Raw genomic sequence first — 23,119 nt, 5'->3', positions numbered from 1 at the left:
CTAATTTTATCTTTATTTATTTATTATAGTTTTCTTTTATTCCTTCAGGGTAGTTTTTAGGCATTTATGGGAAGCGATTGATAAAAGATCTTACAATTGACTTAACTACCCACTTAAAAACAAACAAAAAAATGTTTTAATTTTGTTTTTTTTATGTTGCTTTCTCTTATAACACTGATATGTGATATTGCAGGAGCAAAAAAAAAAACGCAGTCATGAAAGTCTTGGCTTTGGCCGTGCTCATCCTCGCCATCGGCAGCCTAGAGGGTAAGATGATTAGTTAGGCGCTGACTTCACACTCCTCATTTTCTTTAATCATTTTTTGGGGGGAGTGATAATAATCACGCCCGGTTTGGCCTGCCTATCTGTAGTATATGCAACGACTGTCGTCTTGACCACCTACATGTGATAATAAAAATTATTTGGGAGAATGAAACCAAATTTTAAGAATAAAAATCTACTGATATGGGCACCGCCATTTTGTCATAGCATTAATAATGTAGATTTACACAGTGCCATCGGCTAGCACCTATTGGAATTGCAGCCCCTCATATGTAATGTTGTCGCTTCAGAAACCTATACATGGTAAAAAAAAGAATTAAAAAAAAGTAAAAAATTTCACTTTAAGTATTATTTTTTTCTTACACAGCATCATCTTCTGGCAGTTACGAAAATCGTAGCCTGTTATATGTAATGTTTTCCACTGTGTTTTGCAGCTGGCGTAGTAAAGAGAGAAGTCACCAGTGCCCAGCAGGTCAGCGATCTTCTTCAGTCCTGGTTGGAAACCTTCAAATCCAGCGTACAAGAAGTGGTTCAGAAGGTCCAGAACGGAGAGCTCCAGGCTCAGGCCGGGTACGTAAAGTTTCATAGGGGCTATGCATTGAGGGTAGTGATGAGCAAATATACTCGTTGCTCAGGTGATCTCTGAGTATTTGTTAGTGCTCGGAGATTTAGTTTTCATCACCTCAGCAGCATGATTTACAGCTACTAGCCAGCTTGATTACATGTTGGGATTCCCTAGCAACCAGGCAACCCCCACATGTACTTATGCTGGCTAACAGATGTAAATCATTCAGCTGCGGCGATGAAAAACTAAATCTCTGAACACTAACAAATACTCGGAGGTCATCCGAGCATGCAACGAGTATACTCGCTCATCACTAATTGAGGGTAATGCTCCAGTGATGGCCATGTCATCTTCTCTTTTTTTCCTCCCAGGCAATTGTATGAGCAAACCAAATCCCAGGCAGACCCAGTCAAGGAGGAGATTGAGAAGTTTTTCGCCACGTTAGCAGACGCTGGGAGGAAATTCGTGGCTTCCTGAGTGCCCCCCTCCCTTCGCTTGCTGTCCCCGCAGCCCCCTTCCTCTTGTCTCATCTTTTGATACTATGTGGCTGTGTCTGTTGTAATTAATTAAAGCTTTTGGCTGTTCCAACCCTGGTATCAGCACCTTATTTATGAGTTGTTCACAAAATAATAATTAAAAAATCCCTTATAAGAGAAATTATCCAAAGCTGAGTCGATTTATCTGGTCTGAATCACTCTTAAAGGGACACAACACCTAGTGTCTACATGTGCCGGGTATTGTCCTTAAATGTTATAAATACCTCCATAAGTGACCAATATCAGCCTACAAGGCTCCAGCACTGATATAACTGCCACCAATTTAGGGGCACTGGCCCTTTAAATAAAAATGCTGCCCCCATGACAAAGCTTCTTTACTGGTTAGGCCCGGGTCACACTTGCGAGTGTGATGTGAGAAACTCTCACGAGTCTCTTGCCTCACACTCGCAAATGTGACCCGGGCCTTAAAGTGTAGACAGTCGCTGTTCATCATATTTATTAACTCACCATGAGTGCCAGTCAGGGTCAGAGAGGAGTGTTTTAGCAATGTCCTGCCCCCTGTGAGTCTTCCCGCCTATCAGCAGAGCATGATAAGGTCACGTGACTAAAAAGAAGGGGAGGGGCTTAATTCTTCTGGCTCATTGAGCACTGTCCTATGAAGGGAAACCTGTTTTGACCAATCATAACACAGCTTTAATTTCGTGTTCTGGGCTTGAAGGATGAAATCTGCGCTGTGATTGGTCGCTATGGCATTCAAGACAGTACATATGCTTTACTACGTGAAAGTTGCTAAAATGGTGGTCATTGGTTCCCGGCAGTGTCACCAAGTCCTCTTGTGTCTGCTAGCAGTAAGGGTATGTTTCCACGGTATTTGCTCAGGATTTAACGCAGGTAAAATCTGCACCAAATCTGCATCTGAGGTCACTGGCAGGTCACCTACGTTTTTTACATGCATTTTTTTCATTGCATGTGTTTTTTTGGTCACTTGAAATAAAGCTAACTGAAAGTTGGCTTCTGGGAAGGGAAAAAAAGTGATTTCCTGTTGGCAGATATATTGGGATATGTTCCCACGGTCAGTAAATGCTGTGGGTTGGACGCTGCGTACATCTGCAGCGTCCAACCCACAGCATTCAGCTGTTACAGCATAGTGGATGGGATTTCAAGAAATAGAGACAGACATGCGGCGCGTCTTTTCAGACCGCAGCATGTCAATATATGTAGTGGAGACGCTCCATCTCCCCTGCATAAATTACCCATCCACTTTCATTAGATGAAGTAAAACCGCATTATCTTCCTTATCACATGCATATTAAGTGCGTGAACACAGCTTACTAAGCATGTGTACTAATTTAAATAATGGTGAACTTTGTGATACAGCTGGAAGCACACGACACAGGAAGTGGAGCAAAGCACAGAGAGAGGTCTCCTGCTTTTTAATAAATATATATTTTTTTTAAAATAGCGTGCGTTCCCCCTATATTTGTTAACCAGCCAGAGTACAGCAGACTACTGGGACTGGTAATTCAGGCTGGTAGGGATCCAGTATCCATGAACCTTACCAGCCTGATAACACCCGGCCGCAGCAGTCTGCTTACCTTGGATGGTTAGCAAAAATAGTGGACTCTCCTCCAAAAAAAACAGTGTGGGGTCCCCCTATTTTTGTTAACTAGCCAAGGAAAAAGTATACAGGTGCAGCCTGGTATTCTCAGGCTGGTGAGGCCCATGGATTTTGGCCCTCACGAGCCTAAAAATAGCAGCCCGCAGCCGCCCTACAATTGGCACATCCAATGCGTCAATTGTGGCACTTTTACTTGGCTCTTCCCACTTGCCCTGTAGCGGTGGCAAGTGGGGTAACATTTGTAGGGTTGATGTCACCTTTGTATTGTCCGGTGACATCAAGCCCACGGATTAGTAATGGAGAGCCGTCTATAAGACACCTATCCATTACTAATCCTATAGTTACATGGTAAATAAAGACATGGCCAGAATAAAGTCCTTTAATAATCTTGATTAACCATACTTACTGCATCGCCTAATCCCCGACGCCCTCGATCTCCTACAACAAAAATAAAATAATAAACCATGCCACCATCCAGCCTGACATTGAGACACAGCAGAGCTTGTAGATGACCAACGGAGATAACTCAGTCTCAGGCAGTCATATGCACTGCAGTTCTCTCGGTCACCTGATCTCATCGCGAGAACTGCAGCGTAGGGTGTACTTCCGGCTGAAACCAGGTACGACATTATTTAAATTAGTAGACAGGCCTAGTAAGCTGCGTTTCCACACTTACTACGCATGTGACTATAAAGATGAATGATGCGGTTTTACCGCATGTAATGATAAGTGAATGGGAAATTTATGCTGCGGAGACAGAGCATCGCAGCAGCATTAATAGACATGCTGTGGTCTGGAAAGACGCGGCGCGTGTCCATTTAAGCAGGGCTGCCTCGGGCGTCTCTGAAATCCCATCCACTATGCTGTAACATCTGGACGCTGTGGCTGTACGCAGTGTCCAACCCGCAGCGTTTACTGACCGTGGAAACATAGCCTAAGGATGCCATCATCATGTGCAGCGTCCATATCGCTATATATTGCAGAGTGCAGGATGGCCAGACAGTAGCAGTTATTTTGTTAATAAATAAAACTTTGAATCGCCCCCATATTCATTATGACTGCATCCATAAAAGTCCAATTTGTCAAAATAGAAAATTATTGAACCCATAAGGTAAAAAAAGGAAAACGGCATTCTAGATTTGTCTTTTTTTGTCACTGCACATCCCCAAAAAATGCAACGTGAAGAAAAAACATAAATGCGAACAAAATGCAGCCTTCCCAGAATCCTTTGTTGTGTTGTCTCTCCTGTAGTATAGCCATAAGGCTGCACAGTCGAATCTCTACCACTAGGGGGAGCGCATGGGATGCACATCGCGCCCTACCAGAGACGAAGATGGCCGCCCCAGCTTAATTCTGGCATGACGCAGGCGTCCACTTCCGGAATTCCCTTTCCTTTTCCAACATGGTGGATGAGGCGACTCGCCGGGTCGTGTCAGAGATCCCTCTGCTGAAGACACATGCCAGTCCCCGGGATAAGGAGCTGTGGGTGCAGCGGCTGAAGGAGGAATACCAGGCGCTAATTAAGGTGAGTGGTGTCATGTGGTAAAGCGCCCCCGGGAACGTATGGTACAGCAAAAAGGTTCCGGATGTCTAATCAGCTGTCACCGTGACAGCCGCAGCTTTTTATGTCCTGCAGCGTCACTCTGCTCCCCTTACTGTCCACCTACCCCCATATCTCCACCTGCTGAGACTCCATACCATACTGACCTGCAGTGACTGTCTACCCCCACACCACGTCCTACATTGAGCTATGTACCCACCATATTCCCCCCCCCCCGTGCTGCCCCCTAAAAATTAGTTCCTCCCCTCCCCGGGCTCTGAGGTCTGCCTCCCGCCCCTCCCCGGGCTCTGAGGTCTGCCTCCCGCCCCTCCCCGGGCTCTGAGGTCTGCCTCCCGCCCCTCCCCGGGCTCTGAGGTCTGCCTCCCGCCCCTCCCCGGGCTCTGAGGTCTGCCTCCCGCCCCTCCCCGGGCTCTGAGGTCTGCCTCCCGCCCCTCCCCGGGCTCTGAGGTCTGCCTCCCGCCCCTCCCCGGGCTCTGAGGTCTGCCTCCCGCCCCTCCCCGGGCTCTGAGGTCTGCCTCCCGCCCCTCCCCGGGCTCTGAGGTCTGCCTCCCGCCCCTCCCCGGGCTCTGAGGTCTGCCTCCCGCCCCTCCCCGGGCTCTGAGGTCTGCCTCCCGCCCCTCCCCGGGCTCTGAGGTCTGCCTCCCGCCCCTCCCCGGGCTCTGAGGTCTGCCTCCCGCCCCTCCCCGGGCTCTGAGGTCTGCCTCCCGCCCCTCCCCGGGCTCTGAGGTCTGCCTCCCGCCCCTCCCCGGGCTCTGAGGTCTGCCTCCCGCCCCTCCCCGGGCTCTGAGGTCTGCCTCCCGCCCCTCCCCGGGCTCTGAGGTCTGCCTCCCGCCCCTCCCCGGGCTCTGAGGTCTGCCTCCCGCCCCTCCCCGGGCTCTGAGGTCTGCCTCCCGCCCCTCCCCGGGCTCTGAGGTCTGCCTCCCGCCCCTCCCCGGGCTCTGAGGTCTGCCTCCCGCCCCTCCCCGGGCTCTGAGGTCTGCCTCCCGCCCCTCCCCGGGCTCTGAGGTCTGCCTCCCGCCCCTCCCCGGGCTCTGAGGTCTGCCTCCCGCCCCTCCCCGGGCTCTGAGGTCTGCCTCCCGCCCCTCCCCGGGCTCTGAGGTCTGCCTCCCGCCCCTCCCCGGGCTCTGAGGTCTGCCTCCCGCCCCTCCCCGGGCTCTGAGGTCTGCCTCCCGCCCCTCCCCGGGCTCTGAGGTCTGCCTCCCGCCCCTCCCCGGGCTCTGAGGTCTGCCTCCCGCCCCTCCCCGGGCTCTGAGGTCTGCCTCCCGCCCCTCCCCGGGCTCTGAGGTCTGCCTCCCGCCCCTCCCCGGGCTCTGAGGTCTGCCTCCCGCCCCTCCCCGGGCTCTGAGGTCTGCCTCCCGCCCCTCCCCGGGCTCTGAGGTCTGCCTCCCGCCCCTCCCCGGGCTCTGAGGTCTGCCTCCCGCCCCTCCCCGGGCTCTGAGGTCTGCCTCCCGCCCCTCCCCGGGCTCTGAGGTCTGCCTCCCGCCCCTCCCCGGGCTCTGAGGTCTGCCTCCCGCCCCTCCCCGGGCTCTGAGGTCTGCCTCCCGCCCCTCCCCGGGCTCTGAGGTCTGCCTCCCGCCCCTCCCCGGGCTCTGAGGTCTGCCTCCCGCCCCTCCCCGGGCTCTGAGGTCTGCCTCCCGCCCCTCCCCGGGCTCTGAGGTCTGCCTCCCGCCCCTCCCCGGGCTCTGAGGTCTGCCTCCCGCCCCTCCCCGGGCTCTGAGGTCTGCCTCCCGCCCCTCCCCGGGCTCTGAGGTCTGCCTCCCGCCCCTCCCCGGGCTCTGAGGTCTGCCTCCCGCCCCTCCCCGGGCTCTGAGGTCTGCCTCCCGCCCCTCCCCGGGCTCTGAGGTCTGCCTCCCGCCCCTCCCCGGGCTCTGAGGTCTGCCTCCCGCCCCTCCCCGGGCTCTGAGGTCTGCCTCCCGCCCCTCCCCGGGCTCTGAGGTCTGCCTCCCGCCCCTCCCCGGGCTCTGAGGTCTGCCTCCCGCCCCTCCCCGGGCTCTGAGGTCTGCCTCCCGCCCCTCCCCGGGCTCTGAGGTCTGCCTCCCGCCCCTCCCCGGGCTCTGAGGTCTGCCTCCCGCCCCTCCCCGGGCTCTGAGGTCTGCCTCCCGCCCCTCCCCGGGCTCTGAGGTCTGCCTCCCGCCCCTCCCCGGGCTCTGAGGTCTGCCTCCCGCCCCTCCCCGGGCTCTGAGGCCTGCCTCCCGCCCCTCCCCGGGCTCTGAGGCCTGCCTCCCGCCCCTCCCCGAGGCCTGCCTCCCGCCCCTCCCCGAGGCCTGCCTCCCGCCCCTCCCCGAGGCCTGCCTCTCGCCCCTCCCCGAGGCCTGCCTCCCGCCCCTCCCCGAGGCCTGCCTCCCGCCCCTCCCCGCGCCCCGCCTCCCGCCCCTCCCCGAGGCCCGCCTCCCGCCCCTCCCCGCGCCCCGAGGCCTGCCTCCCGCCCCGCGCCTCCCGCACCCCTCCCCGCGCCCCGCCCCTCCCCGCGCCCCGAGGCCCGCCCCTCCCCGCGCCCCGAGGCCTGCCTCCCGCCCCTCCCCGCGCCCCGAGGCCCGCGCCTCCCGCCCCTCGAGGCCTGCCTCCCGCCCCTCCCCGCGCCCCGAGGCCTGCCTCCCGCCCCTCCCCGCGCCCCGAGGCCTGCCTCCCGCCCCTCCCCGCGCCCCGAGGCCTGCCTCCCGCCCCCCGAGGCCTGCCTCCCGCCCCTCCCCGCGCCCCGAGGCCTGCCTCCCGCCCCTCCCCGCGCCCCGAGGCCTGCCTCCCGCCCCTCCCCGCGCCCCGAGGCCTGCCTCCCGCCCCTCCCCGCGCCCCGAGGCCTGCCTCCCGCCCCGCCCCGAGGCCTGCCTCCCGCCCCTCCCCGCGGCCTGCCTCCCGCCCCTCCCCGAGGCCTGCCTCCCGCCCCTCCCCGCGCCCCGAGGCCTGCCTCCCGCGCCCCGAGGCCTGCCTCCCGCGCCCCGAGGCCTGCCTCCCGCACCCCGAGGCCTGCCTCCCGCCCCTCCCTGCGCCCCGAGGCCTGCCTCCCGCGCCCCGAGGCCTGCCTCCCGCGCCTCCCCGCGCCCTGCCTTCCGCCCTTCCCCGCGCCCCGAGGCCTGCCTTCCGCCCCGAGGCCTGCCTCCCGCTCCCCCCTCTTGCTCTGATGCTTGCCCCTGATGCCTGCCCCTTCCCCACTGAGTACTGTGCCCAGTGCTGTCCTTCTCTGAACGTCTCATTTCTTCTTGTCCCCTCAGTACGTGGAGAATAACAAGAAGGCTGACAATGACTGGTTGCGCCTGGAGTCCAATAAGGAAGGCACCCGGTAAGATTGGGGTAAATCCCCGCATCGCCCCGGCTGCCTGCCCTCGCGGTGCACATGGTAATGGTGGCTGTCTCTTTCAGGTGGTTTGGGAAGTGCTGGTACATTCACGAGCTGCTCAAGTACGAGTTTGACGTGGAGTTCGATGTGAGTTTTCTTAGAACTTTGACATTATTAGGAGGGACGCGGTACAATAATGAGGTGTCCTCTCCCCACAGATCCCGGTCACGTACCCCGCCACAGCCCCAGAAATCGCCATTCCAGAGCTAGATGGGAAGACGGCAAAAATGTACAGGTACGAAAGAGAAGGCATCGCCATACGGGGACTGGTGCAGAAGAACCCAGGGGGCCACGACCCACACTGTGTAAGTAGGGGCCAGACCGTGCCCCCGGCTATGTCTCACAGACTGCTCTTTTGTTTTTTTCATGCAGAGGAGGTAAGATCTGTCTGACGGAGCACTTCAAGCCGCTGTGGGCTCGGAACGTCCCGAAATTTGGTCTGGCACATCTCATCGCCCTGGGAGTGAGTACATTAGTCCTGCCAGCAGATGAGTGCTCACCAGTGTTTGGCGCCTGCCGTGCCATCATGTGGCCATTCCCGTGCTCTGGCGACAAGTGTTCACTTTTTATTTTCAGGGACCTTCTTTGTAAAATAAAAGTTGAAATAATGTCGCTGTCGTTCTTCTTTTCCATCTCATAGCTTGGGCCGTGGCTGGCGGTGGAGATTCCCGATCTCATCAGTAAAGGACTCGTCCGACACAAAGACGATTGATTTCTACCATTGCATAATAACGTAAGGATGATGGCTGTGTTCACCGGTGACCATGCGGACCCGTCGTCCCCTCGCTCTCCTCATCAGTGACCACAGAGCCTTTGTTGCCCCTGCCAGTGATAGCTAAGCCCCATTTGTCTGCCCACCAAGCCTCTTCACATCCTCTCCCCTCCTCCGTCTCCCCACCGTGGACGGTCGGGTTCCAGCTTCATTATTTCTCCATTATAATAAATGGCAGTAATGTCCACCTCAATTTTATGTCTTGTTGGAAATGTTAGAATGGAATGTATGGAGGCTGCGCCTGCTGTGTGCCCGGAGGCTGGGGCATGTGGGTGCATGGCTGTGATATGGGGTGCAGGACCTCCAGACTATAATATATGAATATACGGGTGCAGCTGACACTGTGTGGGAGGAGGAACAGGAGCGAGCATTACACTGCGCACCGCTAATTACCCGCAGTAGAGGAGTGAATATTTTTTTTTGCCAGTAGTAAAGATGGCTGGTGACTCACTTCCGGTTCTTGCGTGCAAACGGAAGTTAAGGTGCACCCGCGGATTATGAAACTAGTGCCGCTCTCCATGGCAACGCTTGTACATAACGGGCGTGGCTACGAACAGAGCGAGGCATGCGCACTAGGAAATCTGGAGAAAATGGCGGCGGATGCTGCGGTTGCTATGAAGCCGAGGAGAGAGGGGCTGTGACCGCAGGCCAGTAGCACTGCGAACACGGGTGAGGTGCAGCCGCTGCGTACACGGGACTCCCCCCTCCCCCCTGTATAAGACTCCTCTCTCCTGTATATGACGCCCCCCCTCTACCTGTATAGGAAGCCCCTCTCCTCCTCCTCCTCCTGTATAAGACGGCCCTCTCCTGTATAAGACAGCCCTCCCCTCCTGTATAAGACTGCCCTCCCCTCCTGTATAAGACGCCCCTCCCCCCTCCTGTATAAGACGCCCCTCCTGTGTAAGACGCCCCTCTCTCTCTCTACTCCTGTATAGGACTCCCCTCTCCTTCTGTATATGATACCTCTCCCCTCCTCCTGTATAGGACGTCCCTCTCCTCCTTCCGTATAGGACGCCCCTGTCCGCCCCTCCCCTCCTCCTGTATAAGACGCCCCTCTCCTCCTGTATAAGACGCCCCCCCTTCCCCTCCTCCTGTATAGGACTCCTCTCCCCTCCTCCTCCTGTATAGGACTCCTCTCCCCTCCTCCTCCTGTATAGGACGCCCCTCCCCTCCTCCTCCTGTATAGGACGCCCCTCCTCCTGTATAGGACTCCTCTCCCCTCCTCCTGTATAGGACTCCTCTCCCTCTCCTCCTCCTGTATAGGACTCCTCTTCCCCTCCTCCTCCTGTATAGGACTCCTCTCCCCCTCCTCCTCCTGTATAGGACTCCTCTCCCCCTCCTCCTCCTGTATAGGACTCCTCTCCCCCTCCTCCTCCTGTATAGGACTCCTCTCCCCCTCCTCCTCCTGTATAGGACTGCTCTCCCCTCCTCCTGTATAGGACGCCCCTCTCCCCTCCTCCTGTGTAGGATGCCCCTCCCCCCTCCTCCTGTATAGGAAGCCTCACCCCTCCTTCCCTCCTGTATAGGACGCCCCTCTTCCCCTCCTCCTGTATAGGACTCTTCTCCCCCTCCTCCTCCTCCTGTATAGGACGCCCTTCGCCCCCTCCTTTTGTATAGGAAGCCTCACCCCTCCTTCCCTCCTGTATAGGACTCCTCTCCCCCTCCTCCTCCTGTATAGGATGCCCCTCGCCCCCTCCTCCTGTATAGGAAGCCTCACCCCTCCTTCCCTCCTGTATAGGACTCCCCTCCCCCTCCTCCTCCTGTATAGGATGCCCTTCGCCCCCTCCTTTTGTATAGGAAGCCTCACCCCTCCTTCCCTCCTGTATAGGATGCCGCTCTCCCCCTCCTCCTCCTGTATAGGACGCCCCTCGCCCCCTCCTCCTGTGTAGGACGCCTCACCCCTCCTTCCCTCCTGTATAGGATGCCGCTCTCCCCCTCCTCCTCCTGTATAGGACGCCCCTCGCCCCCTCCTCCTGTGTAGGACGCCTCTCCCCTCCTTCCCTCCTGTACGTGACATAGACCCTCCCTTGCCGTATAACCTCTGTCTTGTTTCATAGGACGCCCCTCTCCCCTCCTCCTGTGTAGGACGCCCCTCGCCCCCTCCTCCTGTATAGGAAGCCTCTCCCCTCCTTCCCTCCTGTATAGGATGCCGCTCTCCCCCTCCTCCTGTATAGGACTCCTCTCCCCCCCCCTCCTCCTCCTGTATAGGACGCCCCTCGCCCCCTCCTCCTGTGTAGGACGCCTCTCCCCTCCTTCCCTCCTGTATAGGACGCCGCTCTCCCCCTCCTCCTGTATAGGACTCCTCTCCCCCCCCCTCCTCCTCCTGTATAGGACGCCCCTCGCCCCCTCCTCCTGTGTAGGACGCCTCTCCCCTCCTTCCCTCCTGTATAGGACGCCGCTCTCCCCCTCCTCCTGTATAGGACTCCTCTCCCCCCCCCTCCTCCTCCTGTATAGGACGCCCCTCGCCCCCTCCTCCTGTATAGGACGCCTCTCCCCTCCTTCCCTCCTGTATAGGACGCCGCTCTCCCCCTCCTCCTGTATAGGACTCCTCTCCCCCCCTCCTCCTCCTGTATAGGACGCCCCTCGCCCCCTCCTCCTGTGTAGGACGCCTCTCCCCTCCTTCCCTCCTGTATAGGACGCCGCTCTCCCCCTCCTCCTGTATAGGACTCCTCTCCCCCCCCCTCCTCCTCCTGTATAGGACGCCCCTCGCCCCCTCCTCCTGTATAGGACGCCTCTCCCCTCCTTCCCTCCTGTATAGGATGCCGCTCTCCCCCTCCTCCTGTATAGGACTCCTCTCCCCCCCCTCCTCCTCCTGTATAGGACGCCCCTCGCCCCCTCCTCCTGTGTAGGACGCCTCTCCCCTCCTTCCCTCCTGTACGTGACATAGACCCTCCCTTGCCGTATAACCTCTGTCTTGTTTCATAGGACGCCCCTCTCCCCTCCTCCTGTGTAGGACGCCCCTCGCCCCCTCCTCCTGTATAGGAAGCCTCTCCCCTCCTTCCCTCCTGTATAGGATGCCGCTCTCCCCCTCCTCCTGTATAGGACTCCTCTCCCCCCCCCTCCTCCTCCTGTATAGGACGCCCCTCGCCCCCTCCTCCTGTGTAGGACGCCTCTCCCCTCCTTCCCTCCTGTATAGGACGCCGCTCTCCCCCTCCTCCTGTATAGGACTCCTCTCCCCCCCCCTCCTCCTCCTGTATAGGACGCCCCTCGCCCCCTCCTCCTGTATAGGACGCCTCTCCCCTCCTTCCCTCCTGTATAGGACGCCGCTCTCCCCCTCCTCCTGTATAGGACTCCTCTCCCCCCCTCCTCCTCCTGTATAGGACGCCCCTCGCCCCCTCCTCCTGTGTAGGACGCCTCTCCCCTCCTTCCCTCCTGTATAGGACGCCGCTCTCCCCCTCCTCCTGTATAGGACTCCTCTCCCCCCCCCTCCTCCTCCTGTATAGGACGCCCCTCGCCCCCTCCTCCTGTATAGGACGCCTCTCCCCTCCTTCCCTCCTGTATAGGATGCCGCTCTCCCCCTCCTCCTGTATAGGACTCCTCTCCCCCCCCTCCTCCTCCTGTATAGGACGCCCCTCGCCCCCTCCTCCTGTGTAGGACGCCTCTCCCCTCCTTCCCTCCTGTATAGGACGCCGCTCTCCCCCTCCTCCTGTATAGGACTCCTCTCCCCCCCCCCCCCCTCCTCCTCCTGTATAGGACGCCCCTCGCCCCCTCCTCCTGTATAGGACGCCTCTCCCCTCCTTCCCTCCTGTATAGGATGCCGCTCTCCCCCTCCTCCTGTATAGGACTCCTCTCCCCCCCCTCCTCCTCCTGTATAGGACGCCCCTCGCCCCCTCCTCCTGTATAGGACTCCTCTCCCCCCCTCCTCCTCCTGTATAGGACGCCCCTCGCCCCCTCCTCCTGTGTAGGACGCCTCTCCCCTCCTTCCCTCCTGTACGTGACATAGACTCTGTCTTGTCTCATAGGCCGCAAAGATGTGAGGGGAGAGCGGCCCCCAGATCTGCTGCTGACAATGAGGTAGGAACCCCATCCCTGGGAGCACCAGTGTCTGTCATCCTCACCCATGTGCGGTGCGGCACCTTTATCTGTGTCCCTCCCTGTCTTCCACAGGGCCCCTCTCTCTACCAGATCTGCCATGCCACCGGCCGCTGAGTCCAGATTTGCGCGGAGTCGTCACCCGGCCGCTGTCTCCTCACAGTCCGCTGTACCCGGCCGGGCGATCACCTCGCTGAGGACTGTCAGCCAGGAGCGCTGCTCCCCCTGCAGCACACTCCTCCCCAATGGCAGCACTGCTCCCAAACTGCGTCCGTTGCCCCCTCCCCCTGTCCGGGAAGAGAGGAATAAGCCGGAGCGCGGACGCAGCAACCAGCGGGCAGAGACCGTCAGCAAGAAGGGACCACTGAAAGCCAATCACCTGATCAAAGTCACCGCTGCTGCCCCGGCTGCCACCAAACCGCCCACGCCTTCTCCGCACCTGGCCATCGGGGGTCTCTCCAGGTCTAAATCCGTCAGCCAGACAGACCTGAGAGAGAAGACAGAGAGCGACGGCAGCAAGGGTCCGGCTAGAGAGAGGAGTGCGTCCACCAGCCGGAAACCGCCACTGGACAGTGCCGTGCTGAGGAGGAGCAGCTCCCTGCAGCGAGTAAAGGCGCTGCCCAGCCGAGAGAGGCAATGTATCACCCCAAAGAGACCCCCAAACGACAGCCAGACCCCTGATGTCAAGAGCCAAGAGAAGCCCCCGCCCTCTCCGGTGAGTATCCCACCCTCTGTGACTGAACCCACAACCCATGACGATCCAGCATTCTCTGCCAGTGCATGCTGGGAGTTGTAGTTCCCCACACCATGTGTGCCTCATCACCGTCTCCTGGCACACTCTTGCCTCCTCCTGCTGTTACCATGTACCTGCTGCCAAGGTCGCCCCATGTGCGCCCCTCCCCCCCCCAGCTAATTAATCCCCAGGAGATGAGCCGTGAGGCACTTTGAATCGTCAGCCACAATCCGGATGAGGCAGCCACGCCAGCGCTACTCTAATCCCCGCAAAGGCTGCTGACAGCGGGCACCGCAGGCTGGCACCCGCACCATGCCCGGGCTGCAGGGACAGGGGCTGGTGGAGCTCCCGCAGAAGCTGCAGCACATCTTGGCTGATCGGAAGCAGGTGGACATCTCCGAGTCTGTGGTCCATACGGCCATGTTGGGTCTCTTACTGATGACCAGCGAGGTATCAGCGGCGCTGCCTGCCATGCCGTAATTGTAAGTCATGCCTATACTGACCCCGCTGCCTCTTCTCTCCTCAGCCGACTCCCGTGCTCGGCTCCGGACACGTCGGACTGCGAAATCTAGGCAATACGGTGAGTGAGCAGTTTGTGTGTAGTGTGAGACTACAAATCCTAGCATGTCTCTGCTGCTCTGCACCCACCTTATTGCCACATGCAGGATGTTACACTACTCTGATCTAGACTGTATCTGAGCTGCTGATTGACTGACAGCTCACTGTAGGGGGGTCCTGACTCCAAGGGGCTCTAGTAGTTTATTGTATTACAGTCTCCTGATACTTTCCGTTTAATTGACTGTTGGATACACCCATCTGTATCTGAGCTGACGTGTCTGTTTCCCACAGTGTTTCCTGAACGCCGTCCTCCAGTGTCTCAGCAGCACGCGACCGCTCCGAGACTACGTCCTCCGCCAGGAGTACCGCCACGAGCAGCCAGTAAGCAGCAGGACGTCGCAGGAACTCACCGAGGGTACGACATTCGTGCACAGCCCCTCCCCCAGCGCTACAATACGCAGGGCTGTGGAGTCGGTGTCTTTTTTGTTTTGGGGAAGTCGGTATAAAACCGACAGACCCCTAAAATATATAATACATTGGATGCAGTAATACAATGCAGGATGTGCTGTAAATGTTCTCATAAGAATTTGGGAAAGTTATGAAATGTCCTATCAGTGTCTGTTCTGTTTCTGATCTAAGGATCTCGGCTTTTAGGTGAGATGAATCTGTGCTGCACTTTATGTACATGCTCAGTAGTGACCAGTGCTGGGTAGTCGGTGTTCTGAAATGTCCTATAAATGTCTGTTCTGTTCCTGATCTAAGGATCTCGGCTTTTAGCTGAGATGAATCTGTGCTGCACTTTATGTACATGCTCAGTAGTGACCAGGCTGTGGGGTCGTAGATGAGATGAATCTGTGCTGCACATTATGTACATGCTCAGTAGTGACCAGTGCTGTGGGGTTGTAGATGAGATGAATCTGTGCTGCAGTTTATGCACATGGTGAGTAGTGACCAGTGCTGTGGAGTCCTAGATAAGATGAATCTTCTGTACTTTACGTACATGCTCAGTAGTGGGGCCGTGCTGTGGGGTCGGAGGTGAGATGACTCTTCTGCACTTTATGTACATGCTCAGTAGTGACCAGTGCTGTAGAGTCGTAGATGAGATGAATCTGTGCTGCACTTTATCTACATGCTCATTAGTGAGGCCGTGCTGTGGGGTCGTAGATTATATGATTCTGCTGCACTTCATGTACATGCTCAGTAGTGACCAGTGCTGTGTAGTCGTAGATGAGATGAATCTGTGCTGCACTTCATGTACATGCTCAGTAGTGACCAATGCTGTGGAGTCGTAGATGAGATGAATCTGTGCTGCACTTTATGTACATGCTCAGTAGTGACCAGTGCTGTGTAGTCGTAGATGAGATGAATCTGTGCTGCACTTTATGTACATGCTCAGTAGTGACCAGTGCTGTGGAGTCGTAGATGAGATGAATCTGTGCTGCACTTTATGTACATGCTCAGTAGTGACCAGTGCTGTGGAGTCGTAGATGAGATGAATCTCTGCTGCACTTTATGTACATAATAATAATAATTTTTATTTATATAGCGCCAACATATTCCGCAGCGCTTTACAAATTATAGAGGGGACTTGTACAGACAATAGACATAACAGCATAACAGAAATCACAGTTCAAAACAGATACCAGGAGGAATGAGGTCCCTGCTCGCAAGCTTACAAACTATGAGGAAAAGGGGAGACACGAGAGGTGGATGGTAACAATTGCTTTAGTTATTTGGACCAGCCATAGTGTAAGGCTCGGGTGTTCATGTAAAGCTGCATGAACCAGTTAACTGCCTAAATGTGTAGCAGTACAGTCATAGAGTGCTATTAACTGCATAAAGTGTATGAGAACATGATGCGAGGAACCTGATTGTTTTTTTTTTTGTTTGTTTGTTTGTTTGTTTTTTAATAGGCCACACAGGGATAGTTAGGTTAATGCGTTGAGGCGGTAGGCCAATCTGAACAAATGAGTTTTTAGGGTACGCTTAAAACTGTGGGGATTGGGGATTAATCGTATTAACCTAGGTAGTGCATTCCAAAGAATCGGCGCAGCACGTGTAAAATCTTGGAGACGGGAGTGGGAGGTTCTGATTATTGAGGATGGTAACCTGAGGTCATTAGCGGAGCGGAGGGCACGGGTAGGGTGGTAGACTGAGACCAGGGAGGAGATGTAGGGTGGTGCTGAGCCATGGAGTGCTTTGTGGATGAGGGTAGTAGTTTTGTACTGGATTCTGGAGTGGATGGGTAGCCAGTGTAATGACTGGCACAAGGTAGATGCATCGGTGTAACGGTTGGTGAGGAATATGATCCTGGCTGCAGCATTCAGGACAGATTGGAGCGGGGAGAGTTTGGTAAGAGGGAGGCCGATTAGTAGAGAGTTACAATAGTCCAGACGAGAATGAATAAGTGAGACAGTAAGAGTTTTTGCAGAGTCGAAAGTAAGAAAAGGGCGAATTCTAGAAATGTTTTTGAGATGCAGATAAGAAGAGCGAGCCAGTGATCGGATGTGGGGGGTGAATGAAAGCTCGGAATCAAGGATGACCCCAAGGCAGCGGGCATGTTGCTTTGGAGTAATGGTGGAATCACACACGGAGATGGCAATGTCAGGCAAAGGTAGGTTAGTAGAGGGAGAGAACATGAGGAGTTCAGTTTTTGACAGGTTCAGTTTCAGATAGAGGGAGGACATGATGTTAGAGACAGCGGTAAGACAATCACTGGTGTTTTCTAAAAAGGTTGGCGTGATAACAGGAGAAGAGGTGTATAATTGGATGTCGTCAGCATAGAGATGGAACTGGAAACCAAATCTACTGATGGTTTGTCCAATAGGGGCAGTATACAAAGAGAAGAGGAGGGGGCCTAGGACTGATCCTTGAGGAACCCCAACAGTAAGGGGAAGGTGAGAGGAGGAGGAACCAGCAAAACATACAGTGAAGGATCGGTCAGAGAGATAGGAGGAGAACCAAGACAGAATGGTGTCCTTGATGCCAATGGAGCGGAGCATAGTGAGGAGGAGCTGATGATCCACAGTGTCGAATGCTGCGGAGAGATCCAAGAGAATTAGCATGGAGTAGTGACCATTAGATTTAGCTGTTAGTAGGTCATTACCAAGTCCACAGCCTTGATAACACCACCCCCACGTGGCGCTGATGTCACCATTCACTTTTGCTTTCAGCCTTCGCTGATGTCATCGCATCATTATGGAGCACCGAGGCCCCAGATGCCGCAAACCCAGCACGACTACGAGCCATATTTCAGAAATACGTCCCGTCCTTCACAGGGTACAGGTAAGAGTGGCATCCCATGATGTAATTCTCAGGTGATGTTGCCACTGATCAGTGATGTCACCTCTGATCGCGGTGATGTTACCGGTCATGTCTCCTCAGTCAGCAGGATGCCCAGGAATTTCTGAAGTTCTTCATGGACAGAATTCACACAGAAATCAACAAGAAGTGCAGGAGAACTCCCAGCATCCTCTCTGATGTTAAGCGTCCCATGTCTGTGGAGCCTGACGACTTTCTCAGGTAAGGGAGGATCTCTGTATTTCAGGGGTCCATAGGGTGGGTCTGTGTGGAGCAGTCTCTGTGTTTTGGTGTAGTGTCGGGGCATGGCTGTCTTTGTGGTTGGTAATCGTGCATGAGCAGAGCGTCTATTTCAATCTAGTCCAGGGCCAGTGCATTATGTTTCGGGGTACTGCAGGGGGCATGGCAGTCTATGTGTTTTGGAGTACTGCAAGGGTTGGGGCAGTCTCTGTGTCTTGGGGTACTGCGGGGGGTAGTTGTCTGTTTTGGGGTGCTGTCGGGACGGGGCAGTCTGCTTCGGGGTACTGCACGGGGTGTGGCAGTTTCTGTGTTTTGAGGTACTGCTAGGGCGGGGCAGTCTGTTTTGGGGAGCTGCGCGGGACAGGGCAGTCTGTTTCAAGGTACAGTACGGGGCGTGGAAGTCTCTGTTTTGGGGTACTGCAGGGGGCAGGGCTGTCTCTTTGTTTTGGGGTACTGCGGGGGTGTGGCAGTCTCTGTGGTTTGGGGTACTGTGGGGGCATCTGATTTGTGGTACTGCTGGGGCAGGGTGTTTTGGGGTACTACGGGGACGGGACAGTCTCTGTTTTGGGGCTCTTCAGGGGCAGGGCAGTCTGTTTTTGGGTATTGCAGAGGGGCAGTCTGTTTTGGCCTACTACGGGGGTTTTGAGGTACTGCAGGGGCAGGGCAGTCTGTTTTGGAGTACTGCAGGAGCAGGCAGTCTCTGTGTTTTGGGGTACTGCAGGGGCGGGGCAATCTGTATTTTGAGGGTACTGCAGGGGCGTCTGTGTTTTTGGGTACTACTGGAGCAGGGCAATCTCTGCGTTTTGGTGTACTACAGAGCGGGACAGTCTCTATTTTGGGGTAATACGGGAGCGGGGCAGTGTCTATTTTGGGGTAATATGGGAGCGGGGCAGTCTCTATTTTTGGGTACTGCAGGAGCGGGGCAGCCTCTCCGTTTTTTGTTGTACTGCGTGGGCAGGGCAGTCTCGATTTTTGGGTGCTGGGGGCGGGCAGTCTCTGTGTTTTGTTACTGCAGGAGCGGGACCGTCTCTATTTTGGGGTACTTCGGGGGCGCCTCTTTGTTTTGTGGCACCTCTGGGGCTGGGCAGCCTCTGTGTTTTGGGGAATTTCAGGAGTGGGACAGTGTCGGTTTTGGGGCACTTCAGGGGAAGGGCAGTCTCTGTGGTGTTGGGTATTGCAGGGCGGGACAGTCTGTTTTTGGGTACTATGGGGGCTGGCAGCCTGTGTTTTGAGGTACTGCAGTGCCAGGGCAGTCTCTGTGGTTTGGGGTACTGCAGGGGCAGGGCAGTCTCTGTTTTTGGGTACTATGGGGGCGCGTCTCTGTGTCTTGGGGTACTGCAGGGGCCGGTCAGTTTCTGTTTTAGGGTACTGTGGGGAAGTTTTTGTTTTGGGGTACCGTGAGGCAGTGTCTGTGTTTTGGGGTACTGCAGAGATGGGCAGTCTCTATTTTTGTGTACTGCAGGGGCAGGGCAGTCTGTGTTTTGGGGTACTGCAGAGATGGGCAGTCTCTATTTTTGTGTACTGCAGGGGCAGGGCAGTCTGTGTTTTGGGGTACTGCAGAGATGGGCAGTCTCTATTTTTGTGTACTGCAGGGGCAGGGCAGTCTGTGTTTTGGGGTACTGTGAGACAGTCTCTGTGTTTTTGGATGCTGCGGGGATGGGGCAGTCTCTGTTTTCGGTTACTGCGAGGCGGTCTCTGACTTGTAGCTTCCTTTTTTCTTAGTGATGATGAAAGAGCTAATCAGATGTGGAAGAAATACCTGGAGCGCGAGGACAGTAAGGTGGTCGGTAAGTCACTGATCAGTTTGTCAGGAGGAGCAGCATACCTAACTTGTTGTCAGGTTACAGCTTGTTTTGCACTGCATTCACAGCCAAAGGTGCATAATGACTTTCAGTAGTTTAACGGTTGTGGTTGCAGCTGTGGAGGTGAGTGGAGTGATGTTTACAGCTATTCTCTTGGATCTCCTCTCGGGTTGCACTGATGCTGTATCTGGACTACAAGTCCCAGCATGCCCCTGTGACTCATTGACTGTAGCTGTTTCCTCTGTAGATCTCTTTGTGGGTCAGCTGAAGAGCTGCCTGAAGTGCCAGTCCTGTGGCTACCGCTCGCCAACCTTCGAGGTGTTCTGTGACCTGTCCCTTCCCATCCCCAAGGTGAGCGAGACTTTTAAGAGCAAGCCCACCCCTTACAGAGTGGGTCAGTGCCAGGTGGGGCTCTTACAACTTCCTGACAGTGGGCTGTGCTCTATAACGCCCCCCGGAGGCTGTCCTATGTCCTGGAGCTGCAGCTCTACTGTCCAAGATAGGACTTCTGGCAATGTCTGTGCTGTTACATAGGACTGCAGGTGACATCAATGGTGTTACACAGGACCGGTGTCTCAGCTCTGCTACCTCTGTGCTATGATCAGCGTGGTGTTAACTCTTTGTTCCCGTCTTCTCTCCGCAGAAAGGCCTTAGCGGGGGGAAGGTCTCCCTCCTGGACTGCCTCACGCTCTTCACCAAGGAGGAGGAGCTGAATTCAGAGAACGCCCCGGTAATGGTGCGGATGCTGCGTACACATAATGGGGCCGGTGCTGTCACATAGTAATCATATAATGGTCTCTGACAGGTCTGCGACCGCTGCCGGCAAAGGACAAAAAGCACAAAGAAGCTGAGCATCCAGCGCTTCCCCCGGGTCCTCGTCCTACGTATCCTGCACACGTGCAGTAGAGGGCTCTGATCGCCTCTGCTTATATAGTGCGCCACCTACTGATGGGCACCAGCCTGTCCATCTCTGCCGCCATGTTTCTTTCCCTTAACCTTTTACCCCCAGATCTGAACAGATTCTCCACCACGCGGTTTTCCATCAAGAAGTGCTCGGTGTTTGTGGATTTCCCACTGAACAGACTCAATCTCAAGGAATTCGCCAGCGAGAAAGCTGGTACGGGGGAGGGGCGGGATCTGGACTCTCACTTGTGGGATACCCCGCTCATTCCTCCACGTCAGGATCCGCAGTCTTAGTGTCAGGTCTCATGTCCAGATTAGGATTAATAAGTGAAGTTCCCGAACCACGCAGATTACTGAAGAAAGTCACCTGCAGCCGTGCGAATCTGAGACGAGTAAGGAGCTGCACACGTGTATGACCATACCATTGGGCTAGTCTGTCCGGCTCCATGGTAATACAGGGGTTAATGTCCTCCTACCCACGGCTCTGGTGTGACGGTGGGGAAATCACCTGGTCCTCTGGTGTGACGGAGGGGGAATTGCCCAATGCTCTGGTGTGACGGAGGGGTAATCACCCTCTGCTCTGGTGTGACGGAGGGGGAATCACCCTGTGCTCTGGTGTGACGGAGGGGGAATCACCCGGTACTCTGGTGTGACAGAGGGGGAATCACCCGGTGCTTTGGTGTGACGGAGTGGTAGAATCGCCCAATGCTCTGGTTTGGCGGAGGAGGAATCGCCCGCTGCTCTGGTGTGACGGAGGGGTAATCACCCGGAACTCTGGTGTGATGGAATGGGAATTGCACAATGCTCTGCTTTGGCGGAGGGGGGAATCCGCCCGGTGCTCTGGTGTGACGGAGGGGTAATCACCAGGAACCCTGGTGTGACGGAGGGGGAAATCACCCGGTGCTCTGGTGTGACGGAGTGGGAATTGCACAATGCTCTGGTTTGGCTGAGGGGGAATCGCCCAATATTCTGGTGTATCGGAGGGGGAATCGCCCGGTGCTCTGGTGTGACAGGGGGGGAATCACCCGGTGCTCTGGTGTGGCGGAGTGGGAATCACCTGGTGCTCTGGTGTGATGGAGGGGGAATCACCTGGTGTAGCGGAGGAGGAATCGCCTGCTGTGGTGGAGGGGGAATCACCTGGTGCTCTGGTGTGGCGGAGGGGATTACCCTGTGTACTGGCATTGCAGAAGAACGCAGCACCTGGAATATTGACCCTGTGCCAGTGGAGCTTGCACTCTATTGCTGTTGCAGTGCTGACTTTACATTATTTTGCAGGAAGTCCTGTGTACAACCTTTATGCTCTGTGCAATCACTCGGGCAGCGTGCATTATGGACACTACACGGCTTACTGTAAGGACCAGTCCGGATGGTTCCTCTATAATGACTCCCGGTCAGTCCTGCCTCCTTCTCTTCCATCTTTAGCCGCCCATCAGACCGCAGGAGTAATGTCTCCTTCTCTTCCGCAGGGTCAGTCCCATCAGCGAGGGTCAGGTGCAGTCCAGCGAGGCGTACGTCCTGTTCTACGAGCTTGAGGACTCCAGCCTAAAGAAGTGAGAAGCTCCTCGGGGGCAGGGCTGTAACGTCATCTGACAGGTCAATAAACCAATGGGAGTGGTCGCTGCTCTCCATTTGATAGAAGCAATAAAGACTCAGTCACACTGGATTTGGAGACTGTAATGTGGACTTTTTGTGGGACCACGTGGGTGCGTGTAGCCTTCAGGTCAGGACTGATCGTACCTCCCCTGTGGAACTATAAGTCCCAGCCAACTCGGAGATAGCTTTACTGTTTACTAGGATTGGAGCCAAAATAGAGAAACTGCACCTTTACAACCAATATGGCTGCCATTATCGCTCACACCCAGCTTTCCCAAAGCCCGGAATAGCAACCAGTATGGCTGCACCAGGGAATACTGCTGGCTGCTTTGCCTTTTACAGGAGTGTGGAAAAGCTGGATGAGCCCCAAAATTGGCATGCTGACTGTCTCCCAGCTCTCCCACGATCAGGAAAGAAGAGGATGACTCAAGGACTGGTGCATACTGGGGGTACTGGTACATACTGCGAGGGCCGATACCTCATTCCTGAGGTATGTGCGGCCGTGTCCATCTCTGTGCCCCCCCCCCCACATGAAGCTGGCGCCCATCTGTCATCTACTAACTATATTTTTGGTACAAAGAGTTTCTCTATGAAACTCTGAGATGTCAGCTATCAGGGTGACAGAAAGTAAACGTCTCATTCATCCCAGAAATGTCTCCGTGTGGTCACTGAGCACGGACACCACTATCACAGTACCACCGGGGGCAGCACTGACCATGAAATCCCGTCACCGCAAGTATGTGCTGCCCTGAATATTATTTTTCAACCCAAGAATCAGTGTCCTGCGTCCCAAAAATTCTGCCCCTCGAATGTCAGTGTCCCGTCCCCCAAATATTCTGCCCCCCCCCAAGTGTGTCAGTGTCCCGTGCCCCAAACGTTCTTCACCTTAAGTGTGTGTCCTGCACCCCAAATATCCTGCACTTCGAGTGTCAGTATCCTGAGCACCAAATATCCTGCACCCCGAGTATGTGTCCTGCACCCCGACGTGTCAGTGTCCTGCACCCCAAATATCCTGCACCCCGAGTGTCCTGCACCCCAAACATCCTGCACCCCGAGTGTCAGTGTCCTGAGCCCCAAATATCCTGCACCCCGAGTGTCAGTGTCCTGCACCCCAAATACCCTGCACCGAGTGTCCTGCACCCCAAATATCCTGCACCCCGAGTGTCAGTGTCCTGAGCCCCAAATATCCTGCACCCCGAGTGTCAGTGTCCTGCACCCCAAATATCCTGCACCCGAGTGTCCTGCACCCCAAATATCCTGCACCTCGAGTGTCCTGCACCCCAAATATCCTGCACCTCGAGTGTCCTGCACCCCAAATATCCTGCACCTCGA

General features: G+C 55.9%; 3 protein-coding genes across 5 annotated transcripts; all 3 read left to right on the top strand.

Moving 5' to 3' along the window:
• The first annotated feature begins 107 nt into the window (after nt 1-107).
• APOA2 (apolipoprotein A2) lies at nt 108-1,435 on the top strand. The gene is made up of 3 exons (XM_077260546.1): nt 108-267; nt 717-852; nt 1,219-1,435. The coding sequence occupies exons 1-3, from the start codon at nt 216-218 to the stop codon at nt 1,322-1,324; spliced, it is 294 nt and encodes a 97-aa protein (XP_077116661.1). The 5' UTR covers nt 108-215; the 3' UTR covers nt 1,325-1,435.
• Nucleotides 1,436-4,280: 2,845 nt separating this feature from the next.
• UFC1 (ubiquitin-fold modifier conjugating enzyme 1) lies at nt 4,281-8,819 on the top strand. The gene is made up of 6 exons (XM_077260545.1): nt 4,281-4,487; nt 7,730-7,797; nt 7,878-7,941; nt 8,013-8,089; nt 8,227-8,317; nt 8,495-8,819. Exons 1-6 carry the CDS (start codon nt 4,365-4,367, stop codon nt 8,564-8,566), a joined length of 495 nt encoding a protein of 164 aa, XP_077116660.1. The 5' UTR covers nt 4,281-4,364; the 3' UTR covers nt 8,567-8,819.
• A 337-nt stretch (nt 8,820-9,156) lies between these two features.
• On the top strand, nt 9,157-21,857 carry USP21 (ubiquitin specific peptidase 21). 3 transcript variants are annotated; one of them, XM_077260544.1, is made up of 14 exons: nt 9,157-9,295; nt 12,589-12,640; nt 12,734-13,373; nt 13,918-13,971; nt 14,241-14,364; nt 17,123-17,234; nt 17,334-17,471; nt 19,212-19,276; nt 19,539-19,642; nt 19,935-20,021; nt 20,097-20,175; nt 20,301-20,408; nt 21,470-21,584; nt 21,661-21,857. In XM_077260544.1, the coding sequence occupies exons 2-14, from the start codon at nt 12,636-12,638 to the stop codon at nt 21,746-21,748; spliced, it is 1,719 nt and encodes a 572-aa protein (XP_077116659.1). In that variant the 5' UTR covers nt 9,157-9,295; nt 12,589-12,635; the 3' UTR covers nt 21,749-21,857. The 3 variants fall into 3 exon arrangements, with proteins under 3 accessions (XP_077116659.1, XP_077116657.1, XP_077116658.1); XM_077260542.1 differs by having other exon boundaries at nt 19,935-20,027; XM_077260543.1 differs by having other exon boundaries at nt 9,210-9,300; nt 19,935-20,027.
• Nucleotides 21,858-23,119: the final 1,262 nt, after the last annotated feature.

This window comes from Ranitomeya variabilis, chromosome 1, assembly GCF_051348905.1.
Source record: "Ranitomeya variabilis isolate aRanVar5 chromosome 1, aRanVar5.hap1, whole genome shotgun sequence".
In the NCBI taxonomy this organism is placed as follows: Eukaryota; Metazoa; Chordata; class Amphibia; order Anura; family Dendrobatidae; genus Ranitomeya; species Ranitomeya variabilis.
This window is presented reverse-complemented; position numbering and strand designations above follow the sequence as displayed.